Consider the following 25,772-nt stretch of genomic DNA (forward strand, 5'->3'; position numbering starts at 1 on the left):
TAGTATTCCATTCTGAACATAACCAGAATGGTAAACTAGCTCACTAGTTACTGAATACTGTGCAGTACACACTGTCAGTATACATATACGTTATTTATCTGGCAAATAAAAATGATTATTATTTTTATTTCAATTTTGTGTAAAAATGTCAATTTTGGCAGTCTGATAAATATTGAGCAAAAAGACCATTGTGACCAATATTACTTCTGTTCATTCGTCATTCTTCGAAGGTCAAATCTCTGTTGTATACTGCACATTTTGGAAAATGCAGTAATTCATCTGGGCATTACATGAATGCAGAAACAGTATACATAGTAGTATGTAAGTATGCTTTCCTGAAGAGAAATTCAGATTGAATGGATAAAATGAAACCGAAATACACAGAGAATTCCTGAGGTATTTACTCTAGAAGTGCTTTTATTGGTTGACAAACTCTGACAAAAAACACTCGCATTCACACACACTGATTTTCCTCTAACACATTGAGAGTACAACTTAAAAAAACTGCCCGCACTGAAAACGTTGAGGTAAAGTGAAAAAGCCAGGGTATTTCTCCTACAAACATTGGCATTGCAGCAGTAAGGACAGAGATATATATAAATACAAGAATATTCTATATATTGAGAAAAAGACAGTGCAAAACCCTTTTGATGAGTCCTTAATACTCTCAATACATGAGAACAAATGCATGTGTGCGTTTGTGTGTGTGCACCTGTGTTTTAATTCCCAACACTGTGTTGATGTGTAAAACTGACTAACCACTGGAGAAAGTCAGGGAAAGTCAGGCTGAGAAAGAGAGAGAGGGGAAGAGGGTGTGGCTAATCAGGTGCGTGCTGCTTCCTCATTGGCTGATCGTGTTCTGATTGGCATCTCTATATAATGTCGTTTCATTAGGTGTAGACTCTTAGAGGCCAGTATCATTGTAGGTTGGCGTGGCAACTTTCAGGATGCTCTTTGCATTTTCCTCCACCAGGGGGCGCCATTTCACTTCTCCTGTTAAAAGAAGGTCCTCTCCATCCAGAGCATCAATGAACTGCATCTGTGTTGGAGAAAAGAACATCTGTATAATCTACAAGGGACACAGGGGCTTGTTGTCACAGGGGCACGTTGCCACAAGGGGCACTATATCTCAGGTTTTGAGTCAAAAGTCCAATTGCATAAATGCTAGCAGTGTTTATATGATGGTTTCAAACACGTAGTTCAAAACTGTCTTTAATTAGGATGTTTAATCCTATTATTGAATTCTTTCCTCTAAACTAAAATTCCAATATCATATCATCATATTTTTATATTAGCTGTTGGGTAAACAAGTGAACAACATAAAATCACAGATATAATCAGACAAGAGTGAATTATATAATGAAGGTTAATTTTAACCATTTAAACAGGCACTGTATGTTTTATAAACATCAGGTCGGGGGGGGGGGGGGGGGGGTATATTAATATCCTTTAGATTTAGGTTCAGAAAAAGCTTCCCTTTTTGTATCTTCATTTTTAAGGCCCTATATGGTTTAATTCCAGACATACGGGGCTCTCAATGTGGCTTCATGCATGAACTGTTTAATTTTCCACATTTTAAATGGTCAAAAACCAAACGTGGGCCACATGGTATGAAGCTAGTTTGCACAAAAAAAGTATTTTTTATTTTATTTTTTTACCTATAGTTTTGCTTCAAATCACAGGCGAAAACTGAAATTATGACCTCCTTATAAAAAATTACCTATTACACAGCAGTTACTATTTTGAGATCTATGACTGCGTTAGCATGGAATGAACCAGTAAATAAAAAGCAGGTTCCTGTTATGACAACTTACCCCATATAGTGTAGAAACAGTCCCTGCTATACAAGTGTGTTAAATCAACTTCATCTTTTTTTCTGGGCAATAACAGTGAAAATGTTCAGTCTCTTTTATGCAGACAAGACTGTAAAGGATGTGCCTATACAGAAATTGACTTAACTACAGAAATATATCTACTAAAGGAAAAATGTGACAACTAGCCCCGGTCTCCCTTATAAGAAGGAATGCATCAAATACAAGTGTGATCTGAATGCACTACACACTGAACCTCACAACCAGTCTGATCAAAACCAGCCATGATTTACATCATTTTTATAACAGCGCTGTAAAAAGAAAAACCTCAATGAATTCACCTCCCAGTGTTTAAAACAGGCGAACTAATTAAAACTATAGCACAGTGAAGACAGCTGTGCTTACCACTGCAGGACAACAACAGTGTCTTGGGAACTGTTAAAAGACTGATGAAAGTTTCATATTAAACAGGGAGTATATGGCTGGCAATATAGCTGAAAAAATGTTCTCTCGATATTTATTTATTTGCTCTGTGAAATGAGTTTGATCTTTGTTCTAATACAGGAGCCATAATAAACACTTTTCAGATTTCCGAGTTTGGAACGCATGAGTCAACAATAACGGGTAACTTTTATAGAGGTACAAGGGAGACTAAATATATATATATATTTTTTTTTGCATTCCCATTTGCTACAACAGAAAAATAAAAAATCCACTAGAATGTTTCCACGACTTTCCACAAGAGGAAAAAAACAAATGGATTATGGCATTTAGAAGAGAAAGCTACATTTGAAAACAGCATTTTCATTTTCGAAGCGCTCTTTGTTCAGACTGATTTTTTCAAACATTTTCCCAAAAGTTGCTTGTCCAAACTGAAACATCTGAAAATGATTAAATCCCCTAACTGCGTCTGTGAGAGAAAACAAAACGTAAGAAGCGTTGCCCTGCATCATTTTCATGTACGGTCTGAAACGCAGTTGTCCTCGTGTTCCACCCTCCGGACAGCAATTCTGAGTAAACTTCCTGTAGCATTTCAAGGAATGCAATGTGAAGGTTGTACAAAGTAACATTTATCTTTAACAATGCTATCAAAGTTGATAGCAGGCACAGCAACGCCGCTACAACATGGGCCGCCATCTTGATTGTTTTGGGTTAAATAGATCACATGACTGCGTCACATGACAACAAATACGTCATCGTTTTCAGATTTCTCCATTTTCCTGTCCACACTATAGAGCTGTCACGATTACTCGATTTAAATTCAATTACTCGATTAAAAAAATTCCTCGATTACAAAATTGACGAATCGACAAATTGAAAATAAGGCGGAAGTGAAGTGGTCCACGGACATATAAAGACAGTGTCAGCTGTGTTACAGCGCTTCACTTAGATTTGAAAAACATATATCAGCAATTCAACAGCACTTGAAAAGATGACATCAAGTTTTCAAATACTCGCTGGACACACGCGGTACGTTCACTGCATGCGATTTGCGGTGCTGCGCGTCCAGTTTCGGGAAAGAAATTGAGCCCTGCATTGCCACTTGGGACATGCTGAACTTAGCGGGAAAAAAAAGCACTCTAAACCTATTTATCTACTCACTCATTTGCAATATATGTTTTTACGAAGCAACATAAAATCATGTAAAGAGAACACTTTCTGCTCAGTAAATCTGACTGAATCTATACGATCTAAGAAGGTTATTTTCTGCAGTTTGTACTTTGTGTTCCGTTATGTGTAAATGTATTCGCATTTGAATGTAAATGCGACAATCTTCCTCCTCATGTAAATTAGATTTCATAAAGATCAAGTTTTTAATTGTTCTCAGTGCCCCCACTTCTGATAAACATTTTATAGTTTATGGCCATTGTCACCAGTAATAGAACTCAATGGAAAACAGAGAACCTTATTTACTGAATAAAGCCGCAGTTCTGTGAGCTGTCAAAGCTCAACGTGACCCTACCGTTAAAGTCACACAGCTGCACGTCTCGCCCCGCAGATACAATATGAAACAGGCTTACCTGAAGGAGCAAAGGCTAGTCTTCGCATGTGAAATTATTAAGAGTGATTACTCAAGAAGGAACTGAATGTCCAGATGAAGAAGGTAATTTTACACAGTAGTCTTCATGGAAAGCGATAAGCTTTTGCGATCTGGACTGTATGTAGCACAAGTGCAAAAATGCTGCAGTTTAACGCAAGAGAGTGAAACATCTTGCCTCAATTACTGTTAATATTTTATTCTGTGTTGCATGTAAGTGATGGTTAAAAAACAACCAAATAAAATTGCTTTTATATCTTCATTAAATAGTTTAACCATGAATTTGCACTACCAATGTGTGTGTGTGTGTGTGTGTGTATATGTATGTGTGTGTCTGTACGTATGTGTATAATTATTTTTTATTTTTATTTTTTATTATTATCTATGTCTTGCTGCTGTTTTTGTATTGTTTTTGTATGGTTGTACACTGGAAGCTCCTGTCACCAAGACAAATTCCTTGTATGTGTAAGCATACTTGGCAATAAAACTCATTCTGATTCTGATTCTGTTTTAAGTCATCCTCAATAAACAAGATTGGTAAGCAGACATTGTTTCCGAAAAGATCAAATTGTTTATTTCCATGGCCTGATTTCCCATATTTGAGTTCTAAATTTAAATGGGTAGATCGTGCTGAACTTGTTCATAAAAAAGTAGATCTTGCATTAAAAAAAAAAAAAAAAAAAAAAGATCTGCTTTGGGTGTCTGCTGGCTATACACATTATTTGCGTAATCATTTTGTTGTTGTTTTCAATTATAGAGTACATCAAAACTTAGGCTAATGAACACATTTTAGACAAACGTGACTTTATCTCGACAACTTTATGCAATTTGACAGATTACTCGATTATTTGTCAGAATAATCGCTAGATTACTCGATTACCAAAATAACTGTTAGTGACAGTCCTACCACACTAAAAAGCGAACATGCCATTTTCAAATTTATCCACTTGGGAGAGCGTTTTTTTAAAGCTCAGTTTTCGATGCACAAAAATGCCATTTCAGTGTGGACAGAAGGCCAAAATGTAGGGAAAAGAATGCGTTTTCAAACGAAAATGTATTAGTGTGGACGTGGCCTTAACATTACTCAGCAGCTTTATTAAATTAATGCGAGGGTAATATAAACTTATATTAAATAATAAAAAATTCAGTCATCCCAGTCTGTGAAAAGGGTCCATTTGGACCAAATAGCAATTTTTATATTTTCATTATTTCCCCCCTTTTTCTCCAAATTTGGCATGCCCAATTCCCACTACTTAGTAGGTCCTCGTGGTGGCGCGGTTACTCACCTCAATGCGGGTGGCGGAGGACAAGTGTCAGGTGTCAGCATCTTATCACGTGGCTCACTGCACGACACCGCGAAGACTCACAGCATGTGGAGGCTCATGCTACTCTCCGCGATCCACGCACAACTTACCACGTGCCCCACTGAGAGCGAGAACCACTAATCGCAACCACGAGGAGGTTACCCCATGTGACTCTACCCTCCCTAGCAACCGGGCCAATTTGGTTGCTTAGGAGACCTGGCTGTTGTCACTCAGCACACCCTGGATTCGAACTCACGGCTCCAGGGGTGGCAAATAGCAACTGTTGTAAAACAAATTCACAATGTTTAAAGCAAGAAGTTAAACTGTTAAAAAAAAAATCTGTAAAATGTAAAATAATAAAGTTGTGATTTCACTAAATAAACATAAATAATTCTAAATACAAATATTTTTTTCAGAACGCAACAACACTAGATGAAAGTGTTTGCGTTCATATTCATGTGTAGAATGGGAGATGTTAGGCAGAATATTAGTCTCAGTCACCATTCACTTTCATTGTAATAAATAAAAAATGAAATGAAAGTGACTTGAGGTCTAACATCTCCTTTTGTGTTCTACTGAAGAAATTAAGTTGTACGGTTTTGGAACAATATAAGCAGACGTAAATAATGACTATTTTCATTCTACTCTTTTTGAGTCGAGCCGTACTGTCCACATCTCAGGTTGCCACACAAAATTTGCCTGCTGACCTTACTTAATGCCGTTAAAATCTAGTCAGTCACTAATTTAAGCACACACGATGATGTCAGAGCTCACAGGTGTTTGTTGAGAGTAATTAGCATCGAAGAAAGATGCAGTCAGGCCCCAGCGCACATATGTGAACGCGCACACACTGCAGCATGTGACTTCATCAGAAAAGTCCCATTGTAGCCATGGTGATGGTGTCCCTTCTCTGCGCTCTGTCATCAGTCGCTGCTATGGCTCATGTGCTGCACCTGTGGCTGTTTTCATTTCTTTTCAACTTCGCACTTACTCACTCCACCTCTCCTTCTCTTTCTCCCTCCATCCCAAACTAAGCAGGCCCATGATACGTATGGCTTAAGATGACGCTTATTTGTTGATTTTCTTTCTTTTTCGCAGAATGCCTACAGGCACCGGCACAGTCGCAAATAACACACACCTCGCACAAACACTCTGGTTTGTAATAAATTCCTGCCAGCACCTGTAATGAGCTCATAGGCTCGGCACTAATGCAGAATGCTCATTGTGTTTTGTTGGTTTCATGTCTTTGGTTGGGTGAATGATGACAGGTAGATGGGGTGTGTAGCTGAACTCTGCCCTCTGTTAGAGGTTTTCATGCATTGATACATAAACATGTCTGAAAAAGTTGTAAATGAATTAATACCCTGATGAATTCATTAAAGATGCGTAATGTATCATGACCATATTGGTATAGAGCGCAACAGTGCCTGCTCATTCAGACGTCTTAGTTCCAGAAGTGTTTGTCCTCCATTCATTTTTTCCACTGGGATTTCATAAAATCCTTCATAAGAGAGTTTTAACCAATGAGCCAAACCAACCAGCTCCAAGGTAAGTCACAACATTGCAAACTTTGATTTGAAAAAAAAAAAAAAAAAAAGCTACAAAACTGGGTACTTAACGTCTTTGTACTTAAAGGAATATTCCGTGTTCAATACAAGTTAAGTGCAATTGACGGCATGTGTGGCATAATACTGATTACCAAATTTTTTTTATTTTGACTTGCCCCTGCTTTTCTTTAAAAAAAAAAAAAAGAGCAAAAATCTGGGTTATTGCGAAGCACTTACAATGGAAGTGAATGGGGCAATCCGTAAACACTAAAATACTCAAATATTCATATGTATAGCCACAACATGATTTTAGTGTGATAAAATCACGTAACCTTTTCTGTGTAAAGTTATAGCCAATTTTACAACTTCGTTGCCATGACGACAATATCAACAAACCCTAAAAACAACAGCAAAAATGACGATTTAAACAACTTTACAGCTCAAATAATACGTGTTTTAACAGAAGGATTAATGTAAGTGCTTTTATAAAATGATAAGCTTCACATTTCTGTCTTTAAACCCTTCAAAAATTGGCCCCATACACTTTCATTGTAAGTACCTCACCGTAAGCCAGATTTTTGATTTTTTAAAGAAAAGGAAGTACGAAAGAATTTTTGTGGTAATCAACATTATGCCACAAATGCTGTCGAATGAGCTTAACTTGTATTGAACCCAGAATATTCCTTTAATGTACTTAGACCTGTACCTAATGAGGGAATGAGCTGCAAACCCATGAAGCATTACGAATAATCGAATTAAAAATAATGGAAATATATAAAACTACTGATTTTAAGTTGTTGATTGCAAGTATAGAATCAATATCATTTAAGTTAATTGCGAAATATTCAGATATATAAAAATGTATAACCAGTTTGGGAGTGTATGCAGACCAACTTGGTTGAAATAATGTCATGAACGTGTGCAGTTGCTGCTGTGCTTTTAAAAAAAAAAAAAAAAAAAAAAAAAAAAAAAAACAATTATTCTCTGACTGGTGGAAGTTTCCCTGCTGTAGGTAGTGTAGTTATTCATAGAAATTTTAAAAATGAAGTTGGAATAAACCAGACTGAAGGCTTCAACAGAAGCATATAGCATCTAATAACAACCTCATAGCAGGTCTGTATTTAAAGCTTTATAAGGTATTGTTAAAAATCAATTAGCCTATGGAGAAAATGAATAGGATTTTGAATTACAGAACCTGACTGTTGCGCTATTATTATATTAGTGTTTAAATGATCTGAATTGAACTGGAATTGGCTGATATTGGAAAGAGATGATATCAGTGATTAATTTGTGAACTATTTAAATAGTTATTCGTGTATTATATTATATATTATAATATTTCAATGACTAACTTAAAAGCTATAAGTCTCAATGGAAAAGCTTGTTGTTACCGCAACTATTGACACACACTAGCGTGACAACACTGGCCCGTCAACAGTTCCTGTTTGTGTTTACATCCGTGTTGTCACGCCAGTCTTGCTGGAAGGTAAGGTGTTGCACTCATAGACGACTATGATTAATCTTGGTCAATAAATATTATGTAAAACAGGAAAACTTTATAAACCTTCGCAAATAACTGAATTATGAAAACTGAATTTTAAGGATCTGGAACAGTATTTGTGAGTTGTTTAAGGTGTGCGTATCTAAATGACAGTGTTTGACCCAAAAGTGACAAAGAACCCAGTTCTCTTTGCATTAACACTGAACTTAAATCTCCTTTTTTTTGGTCCAATTTAGTTGTGATCATGTCTCAGTTCTTTTCCCCTATTCAGAGGGGAACATATTAATAGTTTTAATAGGGATAGTTCACACACACACACACACACACACACACACACACACACACACACAAAATCCTTCTCATTATTTAGGCCATGTCCACACTAATACATTTTCGATTGATACGTTTTTAGTTTAGAAAACACTCTACATTATGGCATACTTCGGAAAAAAATGACATTAGAAAATTGAAAACGAAAACAGCTTATTGTTGACGTGGCCTTACCCTCACGTCATTCTAAACCAATGATGCTGTTATTTTTCCATTTACACTGAATAACGACTTCAATTTCACTCTGTTCCACACACAAAGCTACCATATGGGTGCAGGAGACTTAGAATATAATGCACAAGTTGTATGGACTACTTCTATGGTGTTTTTTTGTCCTTTTTGTAGTCATTATTTGGAATGAACTGCATAAAGATTCTTCAAAAATTCTCCTTTTGTGTTTAATGGAAAAGTGCATATGGAACTGCAATGACATGAGAGAGAGTAAATAATTGCCAAGAACTATTCCTTTAAAGCAGGCAAGCAGCTCATATAGTATTGGTTGGTTTGTGTGTGTTTGTTGGGGTTGGAGCCAATCTGAAGAGGGGCTCAAGCAGGGGTGACTGGGAGGGAACACTCTTTACAAACACAGTATATGGTGACTTCCTACCCAATGAATGTCACATTATAGCGTGGAAGATGGAGGAAGGTGCCAGTTGATGTGAGTGACGGAGGGGTGACGCACAGCACTTGAACGTGTTTATTAGTGTGAGGAAGTGTGTGCTGTATGAACCCATTTCAGTGTTTGCATAGGAGTACAGAACTGGACACTTTGCCTATCCACACACACACACACACACACACACACACGCCGCACACTAACCTGTTTGCGGACGTATTCGACCATGAGCTCAAGCTGTCTCGGATCTTCACACTGTCTGTTGAACAGGTTCCTCCAGAGAGCTGCTGCAAGAACGCAATCATCTGACAGAATTCCCTAAAACATACAGACATCCAAAAACTCATAAGACTCCAGTGCATCCTTTGTATATTTTATGCCAAGATGGGAACAACTGGTGAAATTTACCACTTTCAATCAATGCTATTCAATCAAGTTTTCAATCAATGCTATTACTGTGGTATTTGATTGTCTTACCTCATCATATCCAAAAATAGCAGCATAGAACGTTTCTGTCATCACCTTCATACTCTCTTTCCTTTGAATGGCATCAATCTGTGAAAATAAAGTGAAATGTTTTTTGCCCATTAAGAGATTATCGCCATCAGATGATAACCTTGGCCGAATACAATTTTAACAATTCCTCTTTTGTCAGTTCCAAAATTATGGACTGCATCTTCAATAGACTGTTAAATGGAAGGGATGTGCACAAGTAATCGATAAATCGAGTACTTATTCAGCTTTAAATATTCAACTAGTATAAACACTACTTGAATATTGCAGTTTGATTTTTTTTATGTGCCATTGCCTTCAGTGGGCAGCAATGAAACTGCTTCTCTTACCTAAATCTTGCCGTTACAACTCAATGCACTAGTTGGGGCTGTGGATGCATGACGTTGTTAAAGGAATTGTTCACCCAAAAAGAAAATTCTGTCATTTTTAAAGTGATTGTATCGTTTCAGAAGACCTGGAATGTATGCTTCTATGTGTGAGTGTGCAAGTTTTTTTTTTTCTTCATTTTTTAATCTAGAAGTTGTTGTTTATGCATAGTGCTCATTTTTAAATACGAATACACACACACACACACACACACACACACACACACACACACACACACACACACATCGATCAGCCACAACATTAAAACCACCTGCCTAATATTGTGTAGGTCCCCCTTGTGCCACCAAAACAGCACCAACCCGCATCTCAGAATAGCATTCTGAGATTATATTCTTCTCACCACAATTGTACAGAGTGGTTATCCGAGCTACCGTAGACTTTGTCAGTTCGAACCAGTCTGGCCATTCTCTGTTGACCTCTCTCATAAACAAGGCGTTTCCATCCACAGAACTGCTGCATACTGGATGTTTTTTTGTTTTTGGCACCATTGATTCTTCCCCATGACCTTTCACTTAATTTCAGAGGCATCATTTGGACGCTAACAGGTGATGGAACAATTTGAGTCTCTGAGATCACAGTAATGCATTCAGTCAGAGCTGGAATTGTCTTTGGAGGTTAATATGCAACATGTGGACAATAACGCAACAATATTAACCCTGAAAACAAAAGCAGGAATGGATCTGAAGAGCCCAGGTGCTTCACTCCACATGAATCTAAACACTCATACGCACATATCGGCCACAGACACCAGCCCTTAGGAGGTTTTGGGTAAGGAGATTGTCAAAACAAGTCTGTTTATTCTGAAGTCTTGTATGTTGGGTGTTCGGCATGCTTGGAGTGCGTTGGGTCACTGTGTGTGTGTTCACGTATGCATGGGGCTGTAAAGCACCTGTGCATAATTACACAGACCTGCAAATAATCAATGTCATCTGGCTGTGTTTTAACTCTTCTACCCTCCTTGTCTTCTCTGCACGCTCTCTCTACATTCTGTGTTTCTCCTTAAGGACCACAACATATTCTACGCAAGTACATGAACACAAATACAAGGGCGCCAAAAGTCTACAGTTTACACTATGTCAGTGAATGCTACGAATACATTCTTGGCATCCAAAACAGTGATCAATTTTGCAATTTAATTTGTCAATCAGTTTTATTAACGTTTATTATAGGGGCTTATCTAAGGACGCGTCAATGTACACCTACTGTTACTGCCCCTGGAGAAAACAGGTTCATTTGCTCAGATGGAAGGAATATTCCTTATTACGGTCCGGGGACATGATTAATTGCATACATTTTTTAACACGTTATTTTTTATATAATTAAATCGCACTGAATTAACACGTTAAATCGACAGCCCTAATATACCATATTTAATACAGCTTATTTGGGAAACCTGTTTGAAAACTACCATTATTGCAACTGTGTTAAATATGTACATGAGTGGTGGTGGTGTAGTGGACTAAAGCACTGAACTGGTAAGCAGAAAGTTGTTGGTTCAATCCCCACAGACACCACCATTGTGTCCTTGAGCAAGGCACTTAACTCCAGGTTGCTCCAGGGGTATTGTCCCTGTAATCAGGGCACTGTAAGTCGCTTTGGATAAAAGCGTCTGCCAAATGCATAAATGTAAAATGTATGTAGAATGCTAACGCCCAACACTCGTGACTTGCATAGCCTACCTCTCCCTTTCTTCACCTGCTCCTTTTTTTATGTTATCCTCCAAACATCCACCCTGACCTTTCTCACCAATCCATCTTTGTCCTTCCATCCTCCTTTCCCGTGTTCTGACGCAGGACACTAAAACGTGGCGTGGACATTTAATCCCTGCACTAATCAGGCCAAGGGACCAAAACTGCTGGAGAGGCAAAATCGCTACCCTTCCCCGCCAAATTAGTGTCATATCTCACTTTACTGTTATTACTAAGGCTTAGAAAAACTAGCTGAATCACACACACGTCCCGGCACACTCAAAAGTGAGTGTGTGTGGAAGAAAGTTCAAGGGGGGCTGGTCTAACATGGCACAAATGACAAGTATTTTAGCACAATTAGGCGAAGTAACCTAACCGTGGCGAGGACTGAGTGAGCGGGGGTCTGTCCATTTCCAGTGCTGTAACCGTACCCTGATAAAACAGGACGGACCCGTTATGAACCTGCCAGACGCACTGATTACACTCCGTTTACACACGATATTTCACAGCTTAAAAAATAACGGTGAAGGGAAATACCTCCTCAATTCTGACCTGTGAAAACAGACTTCCACATCAGGTCGGAGTATATGCATATGTGCCAGTCTTTACAGAGTTGATGTTCTCAGTTACCTTTGCAAATACAAGCTGTTGGCATTCAGGGTTATTCCATTATCACTTTGTTATGAAGTAATGGTGCTATGACAAATTTAAAGGGGTAATATTGTCACAAATTGAATTTTCTTAGTTCAATGTACAATGTCCAGTTAAAAAACTGAAAACTTCCTCCTCAGTCCAAAAGGACCATCTATTGAAACTAAGTTGCACAAACGGCAAGTTCTAAAATTGTTGGATTTTTTACCTAAGTCGAAAATATTATAGGTGAAGTGTGTAATTTGCATCACAAGCATCACCAAATGGAATTGCAAAAATAAATGACTACTTTCAAACAAGTTTCCCTAAACACACCTCCCATCTTCTATTGGTTAGAAAACAAATATTCCCGCCCCAAACTCAAATCCCACTGGTTGATATTTTGCTTGCACCATTGTTTCCTTTGACATTTTGTAAAAAAATCTAGCTTAAAGGGATAGTTTACCCAATATGAAAAATCTCTCATAATTTACTAACCCTCATGCCATCCCAGGTGTGTATGAATTTCTTCCTTCTGCTGAACACACACGAAGATTTTTTAGAAGAATATCTCAGCACTGTACGTCCATACAACACAAGTGAATTGATGCATGTGCGAAGTGCTAGATGGCGCTATAGGAACTGTAATCGAGCTTGAAATCATGATCGCCAAGTAGACTGCCATCAAGATGTACAGTGAAAAAGGAGTTATATTTTGGTCTGTTCTTACCCAAAACCAACTGGATTGCTTCAGAAGACATTGATTAAGCCATTGGAGTCTTTTGGATTACTTTTATGCTGACTTAATCTCCTTTTTGGAGCTTCAAAAGGCCTGATCACCATTCAGTTGCATTGTATGGAACTACAGAGCAGAGATATTCTTCTAAAAAGTCTTCATTTGTGTTCTGCTGAAGAAAGTCATACACATCTTAGATGTAATAAGGATGAGTAAATGATAAAGAGAATTTTCATTTTTGGGCAAACTAACCCTTTAAGTGCCAAAAATTTGGGACCACTGTAAAATTAAAGAATCCGGGGCCTACGCTGCCTTATTGCTAATATGCACAATGTTAGTGACCCTACTCTGCAGGAGAGACTGCGAGAAAGCGAGCCAATAAGAGCAGAGTGACTGTGATGGAAAATGAGGTAATTTTTCTGCAGTGCCACTCGATGGCAGTTGCCAGGACCGAAGGGTCAGATGTCTTCAGTCCCAAATGATCTTGGAGCCAAAACGCGCACCACACCCTGACCCCACTCACATCTCATACAAAATCACATCGCACAAACATACATGCTCCGCAAAATCGGGGGCAACTTCATACACGTGACGGAAGAGTTGCGGGGAGCAGTAACAAGTCAAAAGTGTATGTTTAATTTCATACAATATGCAAACGAGTTCTGATCTGAACAGAGATTAGAAATATATATAGTACTGTGCAAAATTCTTAGGCACATTAGATGTTTCACAAAGTCATTTGTCTTAAGATGATTATTTGATCTCTCCTGCATTAGTGTTTCAATAATAAATATCAATTTTAGATTTCCAAACATACCTTTTGCAAATAGAATAGATCAGACGTAGAACAAGGAGTGCTGCAACAGATTGTATGGCCCCCACAGTGTTCTCAACATCACTGATTCAGTTTAGGATTAAATAAAGATACAGAAGCAATTGAGACAGCCTAAATACATTGGATGAGGCAAGATCTCTAAGATGCTTGGAACTTATCTGCCAACATACTTAACTGTGCACAAGTGTACCTAGGAGAATTGGAGCCATTTTAAATGCACAGGGTGGTCACACAAAATATTTAGGTAGTTTTTTTTTTATTTTTATGTTACCTGCAATTTGTATGAAGTTAATTGATAAATGAAAACTATTAATGGCATTATATTTTGAAAACTGCCTAAAACTTTTGCACATTACTGTACATAAATGTGCCATTTGCGCCACATATTTTCGCACCGCAGGGCCAAAGAACCAGGGCCATAACCACAAATGACATTATTATACTAATAACCCATGATATTTCTCTGTGTCAACCCTGTTTCATTTAAAATGTTCTGTGGTTGATTGTTACAGGGTCGAAGATCATTGCAAAAATGTCTAATAACAGCTTTAGCTTGTGAATATCACATTATTTACTCCCAATTACAATATTTTTTTCAGTAAAAGGCATGCAAACTGTGTGTGTATTTTATGTAAATAAAGTGGCAAAAGCACAATTTACTATTTTCATAAGAATTGGGTCGTTGCGCTAAGATGTCTCAGTATCACATCTTAACTCAGTGCAAAGTCCAAATTCAGTTCCTGCATTTGCAGTTTGGAGATTCCACCAGCAGGTAGTAATAAAGTTTATGTCCAAACTCTTAAAATATAGTGGAACATTAAATTAAGTCCCTGACAATCACGGTCGTAGCCGTTTTGCAAAAAAAAGAATAATTATGAGATTGTGTTAAACTATCTAAAATTCATGTCTTATTTTTCAATTATTATCATTGTTTATATTTAAAATTGTATTTATGATCTAATTTATATTGGTATTTTTTATTTTATTTATTTTATTAAGTTACTGCAAAAGGGAAGAGGTTGGACAAAGTAAAATGTTTGGATTTTGTATGATTTTTTTGACCACTTATATTTTAATTTAGTTTGAAGTGTAATTTGAATTTAGAAATTTGGTTTAATTTGTTTCAATAAATGTATTTATTTTTTTCGGAAGTGCGTTCTGATACAATCACTGTTAATGCTAGCCATAATTTGTGTGTCAGCAGATGAAAATGATTAATAATACTTACATTCTCTATAATCCAAATTCTGATGAGAATCGCATTTTCCATTCATATAAAAGGAGTGTGTGTCATTGTCAATGAAATATGCCTAGCATTCATCAAGGACGCAGTTAATGCACGAAAGAACTTAAGTCCATATTTCTAATCTTTTAATTAACTGCATACAGTCCATTTACACTATCAACTTCTTATGAATGTGCTGTCTTTAAACCATTGGTGCTTGAGAGAATGGACTATATAATAGGATGCAGACACTGGAATAACCGGAGAAGAACCTCAGAATTAAATTGCACTTAGATTTGCCTTTTGCGCACATGATTTTGCCAAACCCACTTGCGCCTGGACTTAGCGTATGCTTGCACGAAAATACCAAAACTTCATTGCCATGCCCATTGACTTTGAGCTTATGACTTAATATAATGCTTTATTAACTTTTCCAAACAAAGCCTTCCACAGTATTAAGACAGAAATGCACTAAAATAGCACCAATTCAAGTAACATTAAATGTTTCCCAAAGTCTAAGTGGGAGTTTGACTAATTGAAAGAACTAGTCCCCACACAGGTTGCATTTTCATTGCAATGGGCATTAAATCTCTTAAACTCTCATCCTCCACAATATTAATCTACTGGTAGGCTGTGGATATCCGTTTTCCTATAGTAATCATGAAGCCACATTCATGATTCGTGTCAGGATGGCAAAGCCAACATCAAGCGGCGCTTTGAACTCCATATGAAAAGCGCTGGCAGACAAAAACGCCTCATTCTGCGTTCTGCTGATAGTTAAGATTTGCTACAGGTGGTCATTAAGATGCACCTTACTTAGGCTGAAAAATACTTGATTTCTATCACAAGTCACATCTGGGCTTGTTTTGTACATCAAATAGCGTTAAAAGCTCCTTTCTCCATCATTTGATCACTGACACAAAGCAATGTTGTGAGTGTGTGGGTTGTGAAGTGTGCGTCAGTGTAATGAATCCAGGCAGACACATCGCAAAAAAAACCAGTGTATATGCTTTGGTAAAATTAAGGTGTTAAACTTAATCGCATGTGTTAACGCGTTAATTCTGACAGCTCTAGCAATAAGTCATGGTGCATACAGATGGCACAGTTTCCTAAGAATGAACCAAATTTATTAAAAAGTTAACATTAAAGGAATACTCTGCATTCAGTACAAGTTCAATCAACAGCATTTGTGGCATAATGTTGATTTCCTAAAAAATAATTTAGACTTATAAAAATAAAATGTTTGTATTTGTAAAAAAATACAAAAATAATCAAGGTAAGGCACTTACAATGAATGTGAATGGGGCCAGTCCAAGAAAGTGAAAATATACAGCGTTTGAAAAGTGTAGCCACAAGACGCAAACATTATTCGTGTTAACGTGATTTCAATGTGATAAAATACTGGGATTACAGGGTTTACCGCCATTACATCATCATGACAATGAAGTTGTAATATTGGGTATAACTTCACACAGATAAGGTTAGTAAGTGATTTTATCGCACTACAATCATGTTAACATGTCTACTGTTAATGTTTATGTTTTAAAAGAATAAGTATTTTTATGTTTATGGACTGGCCCCACTCCCTGCCACTGTAAATGCCTTACAGTAATCGCAATTTTCTTTTTCTTTCTTTCTTTTTTTTTTTTTTTTATAAATGAGGGTTAAATCAAAATTAATATGCTTTCACATTAAGCTGAGTTTTGCTTTAAAACTTTAAAGATGGTGTTTGCTAGAACAGACACTCTCTATAGGGGAATACTTTAGGGGCCCAAATTTCATCTATCTTTACATTTTAGGCGTATTATTAATAAAATGACTGCAATTTAAATCTCAAATTCATAATACGCTTGAGAGGATTATATTAAGAGCCCTCACTAAAAAATTGTGATTTTTGATTTATGGGCTTTGAGAGAGGGGGGGAAAAGTTACATAATGGAAAAAGTCTTGGCACAAAATGGCATAAGAGTGGTGCTATTTAATTGAAACCACACATTTAAAGTGTAGTACTGAAGCACTCGAATAGTAGTACTCAAAAACATACCATTCCATCAAAATGTAAAAAATGGTTTCACTACCTCAAAATATTCTTAATATTAAACCTTTTCCTGGCTTGTGGAAATACAATGGGAGACAAGTCATATAAAAAAAAGAAATTTTTACACTAAACTTAGGTTTCCCCTGGGTTAAAGGTGAAGAGGGTAATTTCTGCACCACTAGCACTGCCATCATTGGAACTGCAAAAATAGTGTCATCAGGTTTCCCCAAACACTCCCCCTAACTGCCATTGGTTGAGCCATTGTGTTGCTACGTCAGGCAGGTCGGAATATGTTTGGTGACGCTAACGGCAAAAATATTACACACTTCATCAACTTCGTTGCTGTATACTTGTCAAATCAATGTTTAGATATTTTTCAGAACAAAGCTTCCTCTATCCTCAAGTCTAAATTGTAAAACCCAAGAGTGTACTCTACGACTCAAAACGGCTAATACTCTAAATGACGGTCAAATGAAATCTGTCAACGCTTGGCTCGGCTCCAGCTCTCTCATGTGCTGGCATATCCATGAGCTTGCAGTGACTGATTAGCTGTTACTGGTTTGGTCTAGCTCATGTTAACCAGTTAACAAGGTTATGCAATACAACACCCAGGCCACTGCATAAGGTCTTATATGAGAATATATACATGCACAGCCTTGAATCAAGTTGAACATTACCACTTTAAGCTCTGATGGTGTTTTTAAAGAGTTCCTGTTTCAGTGGCATACCCAAAATTAAAGGCTTATAACTCAACAAAAAAAAAAAAAAAAAAAAAAAAGAGGGTCAAGTGTTTGGTATCACTGAAAAGAAAACATTTTTCTTCACTCTTCACATTTTTAATGATACATTCCGAGACTCTCAGCCTAAGAAACTGCTGAAAAATCACAAAACAATTAACTTTTTTTCCTCATTTTTCTTATTTGACATTATACATGTAAATAAGGTGGCTTCGAAAAACTGCTTTTGTTTTGTTCCCAATCATGTCAACTGTCTCTGAGAAAATGTTTGTGCTGATACGACAAAGCAATCAAAAGTTATAGCACTACAAAAATATTTGATCATAGTGTCCAAAAACGTCTCCATGTGTCCAAAAGCCTTTCCAAACAAATAAAACATAATAATTGTACATAAGAGCTAATTACACAAGCAAACACAACAATGACTAAAGGTTTGCATAGAGGGAAGACATGAGTCAAGTAATGAGATTTCACAGAATGAGTGCCTTTTGACTCAATGAGTCTGCATCGAGTCTGTGTCATTTACTTGGCGCCATCTCCTGGTGGCCATGTGTAACATTGTGCTTCGTGTGGATTATCTAATGATCTCTGCATCTGATTACCTTGTGTGAGGGCTTGTTTGAAAGATAATCACCTCCTAAGTAATGGTCAGTGTTAATCTCATCAACGAAATTACTGACGAAAACATTCGTTGACAAAGTGTTTTTTGATTTTGTCAACGACAACGAAACCCAGATGAAAAAGACGGATCATGACGATAATTAAACTATTTTATTAAAGCATACTGTTGACGAAAATATGATGAGATAAAAATAATATTGCAAGATATTAACAGTGCAAGATATAAACAGAAAAAGAAACATCTAGAGAATCTGTATATAGAAGATAGATATGGATTATTCTAATCTATTAATCCAGTATGTTGGGGATTTACCCGTTTAAGCTGTGTGAGTTGAATGCGCTAACACCGGCAAAATAAAACCGCCTTAAAACAAGGTAAACACCTCATTCAAAAGCATCTTATGTATACATGAGTTTAATCACTATGTCCACAACATACAGTATATGTAATATAACAACTCACATCTGCACAGTGAAGCGAATGTACAGGTGAACTTAACTAAATGACGCACTAGTCCGAATACGCGTAACTTGCAATGTGTAATTTGCGTTGTGAATACGCTGTTTCCGTAAGAAACACACTACATGCAATGTAATATCCTTTCAAAGGAAAATGAATAAGTCTTAAAGCATGAAGAATTCAGAATACAGTAGGCTAACTTCTAAAAAGTAGCTAATATTTCAGTCTATTTATTATTATTTTAGGAGCACAGTTTCTCACAACAAGGACATTAGGCTACGTAGAGTTAAGTGTTTGATACATGTTTAAATTAGAAAATGTTTATGAATTTTTTTCCTTAATGTTTGAATATTTGATGAAAGTTTGGTCTGTTACAGTTGACATACTTTTTTGGCCATTTTGCACATCATCATCAACTAAAAGATATTTTCGTTGACTAAAATGTTATGTCAGTTTCGTCTGAGTAAAATGGACTAAATTGAATGAATATGACATGACGAAATATTGACTAATTTTAAAGGACATTTTCATCAAAAGACTAAAACTATGACTAAAACAAAAACTGTGAAAAAATTAACACTGGTAATGGTATGTGATATTTTATGTTCCATTTATTTTTCGTAGTTATAAGTGAAAACGCGGCAGATGAGCCAGAGTAAAACAAATAAGTTGGTTGTATTCTTCTCTTCGAGAGCTTTCCAACAACATATGACACATGGCTATTTGATCAGTTTGATGTTTTTACTGATTCCAATAATATGTACAGTGTAATTTCTTTTTTTTTTTTATTTTTTTTTTTTTAATCAAAACGGAACACTTCTGATTTGTCTGCAAATATCAAAGCACTTGTACAGTTTTGGTCATAATGCCTGCATGCATTGCAAATTAGTGCTTCTAAGCTTTTAAACGATACCTATTTTTTGTCGGTCAAGACTGTAGTTAATATTTTGACAATTATTTTATATCTCGATATTTTTCAGCCTTGACAAAATTATATATATATATTTATGTATTTGTTCTGAAATGCCTTAAAAAGGCGACTTTTTCAAATCAGAGGAACCATCATTTTAACAAACAGCAATTGTTAAATGTTTAATGCAAAACTAGATAAAAATATTCAAGGCACATTTTCTACACTGTTTTTCACCAAATAGTGAAATACTTACCTACATTTATTAACTAAAAATGTTATGTGGAAAATGCCACATGAAGACTTCCGTTAACATTTTTTAATAGATGACACCAAACGAATGGTTTATTGTTTTGAATCAATTCAATGGAACAGAGACATTGAATGGATTCACAGAAATGAATTAAACTTAACTAGATGCCGTTTTAACTACTAAATGTCAGAAATGTCATAACACTCTAATAATGAAGGTTTGCAAAATAAGTGCAATGATGATATTTTTCAGCCTTTTGACAAAATTGAATATATATCTAAACATTAATGTATTTGCTTTCAAATTACTTAAAAGGGTAATACTTTTCAATCAAAGGGACCATCATTTAAACAAACAGCCATTGTTGCCAAGTAGACTCAAAATGTGTAAGAACTAAAACACATAGTTAAGAATAATCAAGGCACGTTTTCCCCAAACTGTTTTTCACTAAATACTAAAATATTTACATAAATATACTTTGTTTTCCTAAAAAAAAATGTAATATGAGAAAAATGCCACATGGAGACTTCTGTGAATGTTTTTAAGTGATGCCGCTAAACAAATTGTTGAGAGTTTTGAATTGATTCATGGAAATAAATCGAACTTAACTATGACACCGTTTTTGCTACAGAAGTAAATGTCAGAGACGCTCGTAAAACATCTGTCATAAGACTAATGATGTCTTTAGGGAACTAAAAAAAGCACACTGAAATAATTTCGATATTCACAATGTTGCTTACTTTTATATAATGCAACCAGCTTTAATTCATTCCTACATGATTAAGACAGAGCAGAATAAATTGGGGATGTCAAGAAAGAGAAGTGTTGGGATATTGGAGGGAGGGAGAGAGAGAGAGAGAGAGTGAGAGAGAGAGAGAGAGAGAGAGAGAGAGGGAGAGAGAGTAAGAGAGAGAGAGAGAGATCAGTGTTTTCACAGCTGGGCTGAGGTCTGTTCCCACCCTTTTTGACAGCAGTTTCCCTCAGGCGCCTTGTGCTGGCTTCCTCTCAAACAAACAAACACACATGCACGCGCACACATGCACGTACACACAGCAGAAGCATGTCATCTTTACTGACCTCATGGAGATTTAAACACCTTTTGCTACTCCGTTGGACAGCGCTCGGCTCCAAATGTCGCCACAGTCTGTAGAGCGTAGTCATTACATCCTATACACCGAGGGTGTGTGTGTGTGTGTGGCAGTATTTCACTGTATATCCTTATCATTTCCTCTTTTTTCAACATATCCAAACAACAGACTAGACCTTTCTCCATGAAATATCATTAAAAATGTGAAGAACTTCACTTTTCTGAGCCATTTTTGCATAACATTTAACCAGTTGCTGTCAAGGTGATTTTTAGTTGATATATGAAGTCAGTTCCCCTTAAGTTCACACAGGTGTCCAAGCAGTGTAACCACAGGTATAGTTCAAGTTAAACAACCAGAAATTGTCCAAATACTGTTTGTTTTCATTTTGAACAGTATACCTATTGTTTTATAACAAGCTTCTTTTTGTGAAATGTTCTGCTTAAAGTCCACTTGTGCTTTCTGCCTTGAAATTAAATGCCACTTGCTTTGATATTTTGTTATGTAATACATTGACTTTCATACATTGTGTGTATTTTGTGTTTTGTTTTTCATTCAAGTGTGGCTTAAGTGTTCAAATACATCTGAGGGTCAATGCATAAACAAAAATGCTGAAATTAAATGCTACTTAAAAATAAAACTCAAAAAGCAAACACTTTTGTTAATTAGCCAAGTGGGCATGGTTTTCTTCCGATGCCTTTAATCTCAAAATGGCCAAATACCACCGATTAATCAGCCTGGCCGATGTATCCATCAGTAATGTTGATTGCCACATTTAGCATATGACAGGTACCAGTGTGTGTAACTAAGGCTGCAGATTTAACGCGTTAAATCACTCAAATAAAAAAAACAAATAACGCACCCATGCAGGGGTCTTGAGACATTTTTTGAAGTTTTAAACTACATTTAATATATATATATATATATATATATAGAGGGGGAGAGAGAGAGAGAGAGAGAGAGAGAATTATATATATACATACACATATATACATACACACACTATCGGTCAAAAGTTTTGAAACACTTACTCGTTCTTTATTATAATTTTTTTTTTCACATTTTAGAATAATAGTAAAGTCATCAAAACTATGGAATAACATAAATGGAACTATGGGAATTATGTTGTGACTAAACAAAATCCAAAATAAATCAAAACTGTGTTATATTTTAGCATCTTCAAAGTAGTCACCCTTTGCCTAGAATTTGCGGTTAGAATAATACATATACATACATATATATATATATATATATATATATATATATATATATATATATATATATATATTGTTTGTTTTTTTACACACACAGTATATTTATTTACACTATATATAAAAATGTTATATTATTTTGATTATTATATACTGAATTTAAATGGGGGTCTAATTCAGGACTAATTAACATATGTGATTAATTGCGATTAATTCTATAAATTAATTAGCATATCATGTCATTAATTCGATAAAATTTAGTTTTTATCAATGACAGCCCTAGTACAAATATAAAATGGCAAGATCTTTTAAGAGGCAGTAAATACAACAAACACACACACACACACACACACACACACACACACACACACACACACACACACACACACACATACAGAAACTCGTACCCCCATAATCTTGCTCCTCTGCTCCACGTCTTCCCACATGGAGTGGACGATGTAACGGCACATGTACTTCCCAGCTCTGCCTTCCTGTCGCATCCGGACAAGACACATCCTATGAGATAAGAGCAGAACCCTGACTTAACACAGAGCTGTTGCTCTTCAAACAGAGGGTGTAAAGAGTACTTGTGTATCGTTAGGTTCTGTCAGGATCTGTGTAACCAGGAAACTTCAGAGATCCATTCTACTGTGATCTTCAGCTGAATAAAAATCACAGTGGCCCCAAAAAGTAATTTGGACACTAAAATGGATAGTTCACCCTAAAATACTGTTATTATTTACTCACCTTCATGCTGTTCCAAACCCATATGACTTTTCTTTGTTCAGTGGAACACAAAAGGAGATTAATTAAGAGTCATATGGTTTTGGAACATCATGATGGTGAGTAAATTTTCATTTCGAGGTGAACTATCCCTTTTAGTTGTATTTAAAACAGAATTTTATGATTGCAGAAACCTACAGGTTTTCATAAATAACTGGTGTAGGCGATAAGAAGGTGTGAGTGTTAGCGAGATTGTGCATGTGTGAGTTTGACTGAGTTTTCCCAGTCCATGTCACTCTGCACAAGCACGGTTAGTCATCATGTACACGCAGGGCTGCACACGCAAACACAAAGCGCCTTTAACTGGACGTGTACAGAGTGCTGGCGCCAAACTGCTATCATTAATCATCTGTCTCTTTCTGATGACATCACACATTCCATCTTTTCATAAGCCTAACCAATCCGTCACCTGTTCATAAACATACATAACATCAGCAAATGCTATCGATGAGGACGATGACAGGTGAAGAAGACAAATTAAAAATGTCAATGTCATTGAGCTGTAACACTCCACAAATTATTCAAACTTTTAATCATTTTTACACACATTTCCAGTATCAAAAAAGTCGATTTAATTTGCATGAATCAGTTCAAACTTTGTTTCGATTTAATGAATCGATACGAAACGTCATTATTAATAAACGTCACGATTAATAAACATCCAAACATCGTTCATGAACGCAATTATATTCAAAACATCATTAAGGAACATCCTTATTAATAAACCTCATTACATTCAAAAAGTCATTTTTAGTAAGCGTTAATTTATGTAAAAAATCATTATTAATCAAACTCATTAATAAACATCATTATTTATGAATACCATTATTAATAAACGTAAGCATTAGTTAATTAATTTCCGTGAAATCAGTTCAAACTGTCCATTTTGATTCAATGAATCGTCTCAATTTTTTTTTTACAGAAGTTCTTGTGTAGCATCTTTAATTATTAAAATATTTTGTAAAATACATATAGGTAAATATTGCCATTACCGGTAATTACTATGTATTGTTATATCGGCGCATATAAATGAAAATTAAATATCTCACTTGAGTTTGTTTAGTGAAGAATAGACAGTGGAAAACATATCTTGATTTACCTATAAATTTATATTAAACATCTGACTGCATTAAACATACTGATTGGATGAAGGATGTTTCCTCTAATTGAAAACAACAACAAAAAAACAAAAACAATTTTGAGCCATTTTTAGAGCAAAAACAAATATTTATTAATATATGAAGGAATACATTTTTTATATGTATATATTCAATATTTGATGCATAATAAGACAATATATTGAAAAATGTCAAAAATGCTGAAAGATATTGAGATATAATTGTTTTGCTACAGTTGAAGTCAGAAGTTTACATACATTTAGGTTAAAGTCATTAAAACTAATTTTTTAATCACTCCACAGATTTAATATTAGCAAACTATAGTTTTGGCAAGTCATTTAGGACATCTACTTTGTGCATAATACAAGTAACAAAATTTTAACAGTTGTTTACAGACAGATTGTTTCACTTTTGATTTACTATATCACAATTCCAGTGGGTCAGAAGTTTACATACTGTACACCAAGTTAACTGTGCCTTTAAGCGGCTTGGAAAATTCCAGAAAATTATGTCAAGCCTTTAGACAATTAGCTTCTGATAGGAGGTGTACTGTATTGGAGGTGTACCTGTGGATGTATTTTAAGGTCTACCTTCAAACTCAGTGCCTCTTTGCTTGACATCATGGGAAAATCAAAAGAAATCAGCCAAGACCTCAGAAAAAAAAACTGTGGATCTTCACAAGTCTGGTTCATCCTTGGAAGCAATTTCCAAATGCATGAAGGTAACACGTTCTTCTGTACAAACAATAGCACGCAAGTATAAACACCATGGGACCACGCAGCTATCATACTGCTCAGGAAGGAGACACATTCTGTCTCCTAAAGATGACCATAGCTTGGTGTGAAAAGTGCAAATCAATCCCAGAACAGCAGCAAAGGACATTGTGAAGATGCTGGAGGAAACAGGTAGACAAGTATCTATATCCACAGTAAAACGAGTCCTATATCGACATAACATGAAAGGCTGCTCAGCAAGAAAGAAGCCACTGCTCCAAAACCAGCATAAAAAAGCCAGACTACAGTTTGCAAGTGCACATGGGGACAAAGATCTTACTTTTTAGAGAAATGTCCTCTGGTCTAATGAAACATAAATTGAACTGTTCGGCCATAATGACCATCATTATGTTTGGAGGAAAAAGGGTGAGGCTTGCAAGCCGAAGAACACCATCCCAACCGTGAAGCATGGGGGTGGCAGCATCATGTTGTGGGGGTGCTTTGCTGCAGGAGGCACTGGTGCACTTCACAAAATAGATGGCATCACAAGGAAGGAAAATTATATGGATATATTGAAGCTCAAGACATCAGCCAGGAGGTTAAAGCTCGGTCGCAAATGGGTCTTCCAAATGGACAATGACCCCAAGCATACCTCCAAAGTTGTGGCAAAATGGCTTAAGGA

The 25,772-nt window shown here is 36.2% G+C and overlaps 1 protein-coding gene across 1 annotated transcript in view; it reads right to left on the minus strand.

Moving 5' to 3' along the window:
* Window positions 1-411: 411 nt before the first annotated feature.
* The window catches only part of LOC127446435 (ubiquinol-cytochrome-c reductase complex assembly factor 1), a 38,139-nt gene continuing 12,778 nt past the window's right edge, over window positions 412-25,772 (minus strand). Inside the window, exons 6-9 of the mRNA XM_051707337.1 lie at window positions 22,884-22,992; window positions 9,625-9,702; window positions 9,352-9,465; window positions 412-1,039 (exon numbers count right to left, since the gene is read on the minus strand). Of these exons, the coding sequence (XP_051563297.1) occupies window positions 905-1,039; window positions 9,352-9,465; window positions 9,625-9,702; window positions 22,884-22,992 (436 nt within the window). The 3' untranslated portion in view covers window positions 412-904. The remainder of the gene's footprint in view (window positions 1,040-9,351; window positions 9,466-9,624; window positions 9,703-22,883; window positions 22,993-25,772) is intronic.

This window comes from Myxocyprinus asiaticus, chromosome 9 (genome assembly GCF_019703515.2).
Source record: "Myxocyprinus asiaticus isolate MX2 ecotype Aquarium Trade chromosome 9, UBuf_Myxa_2, whole genome shotgun sequence".
Taxonomy (NCBI): domain Eukaryota; kingdom Metazoa; phylum Chordata; class Actinopteri; order Cypriniformes; family Catostomidae; genus Myxocyprinus; species Myxocyprinus asiaticus.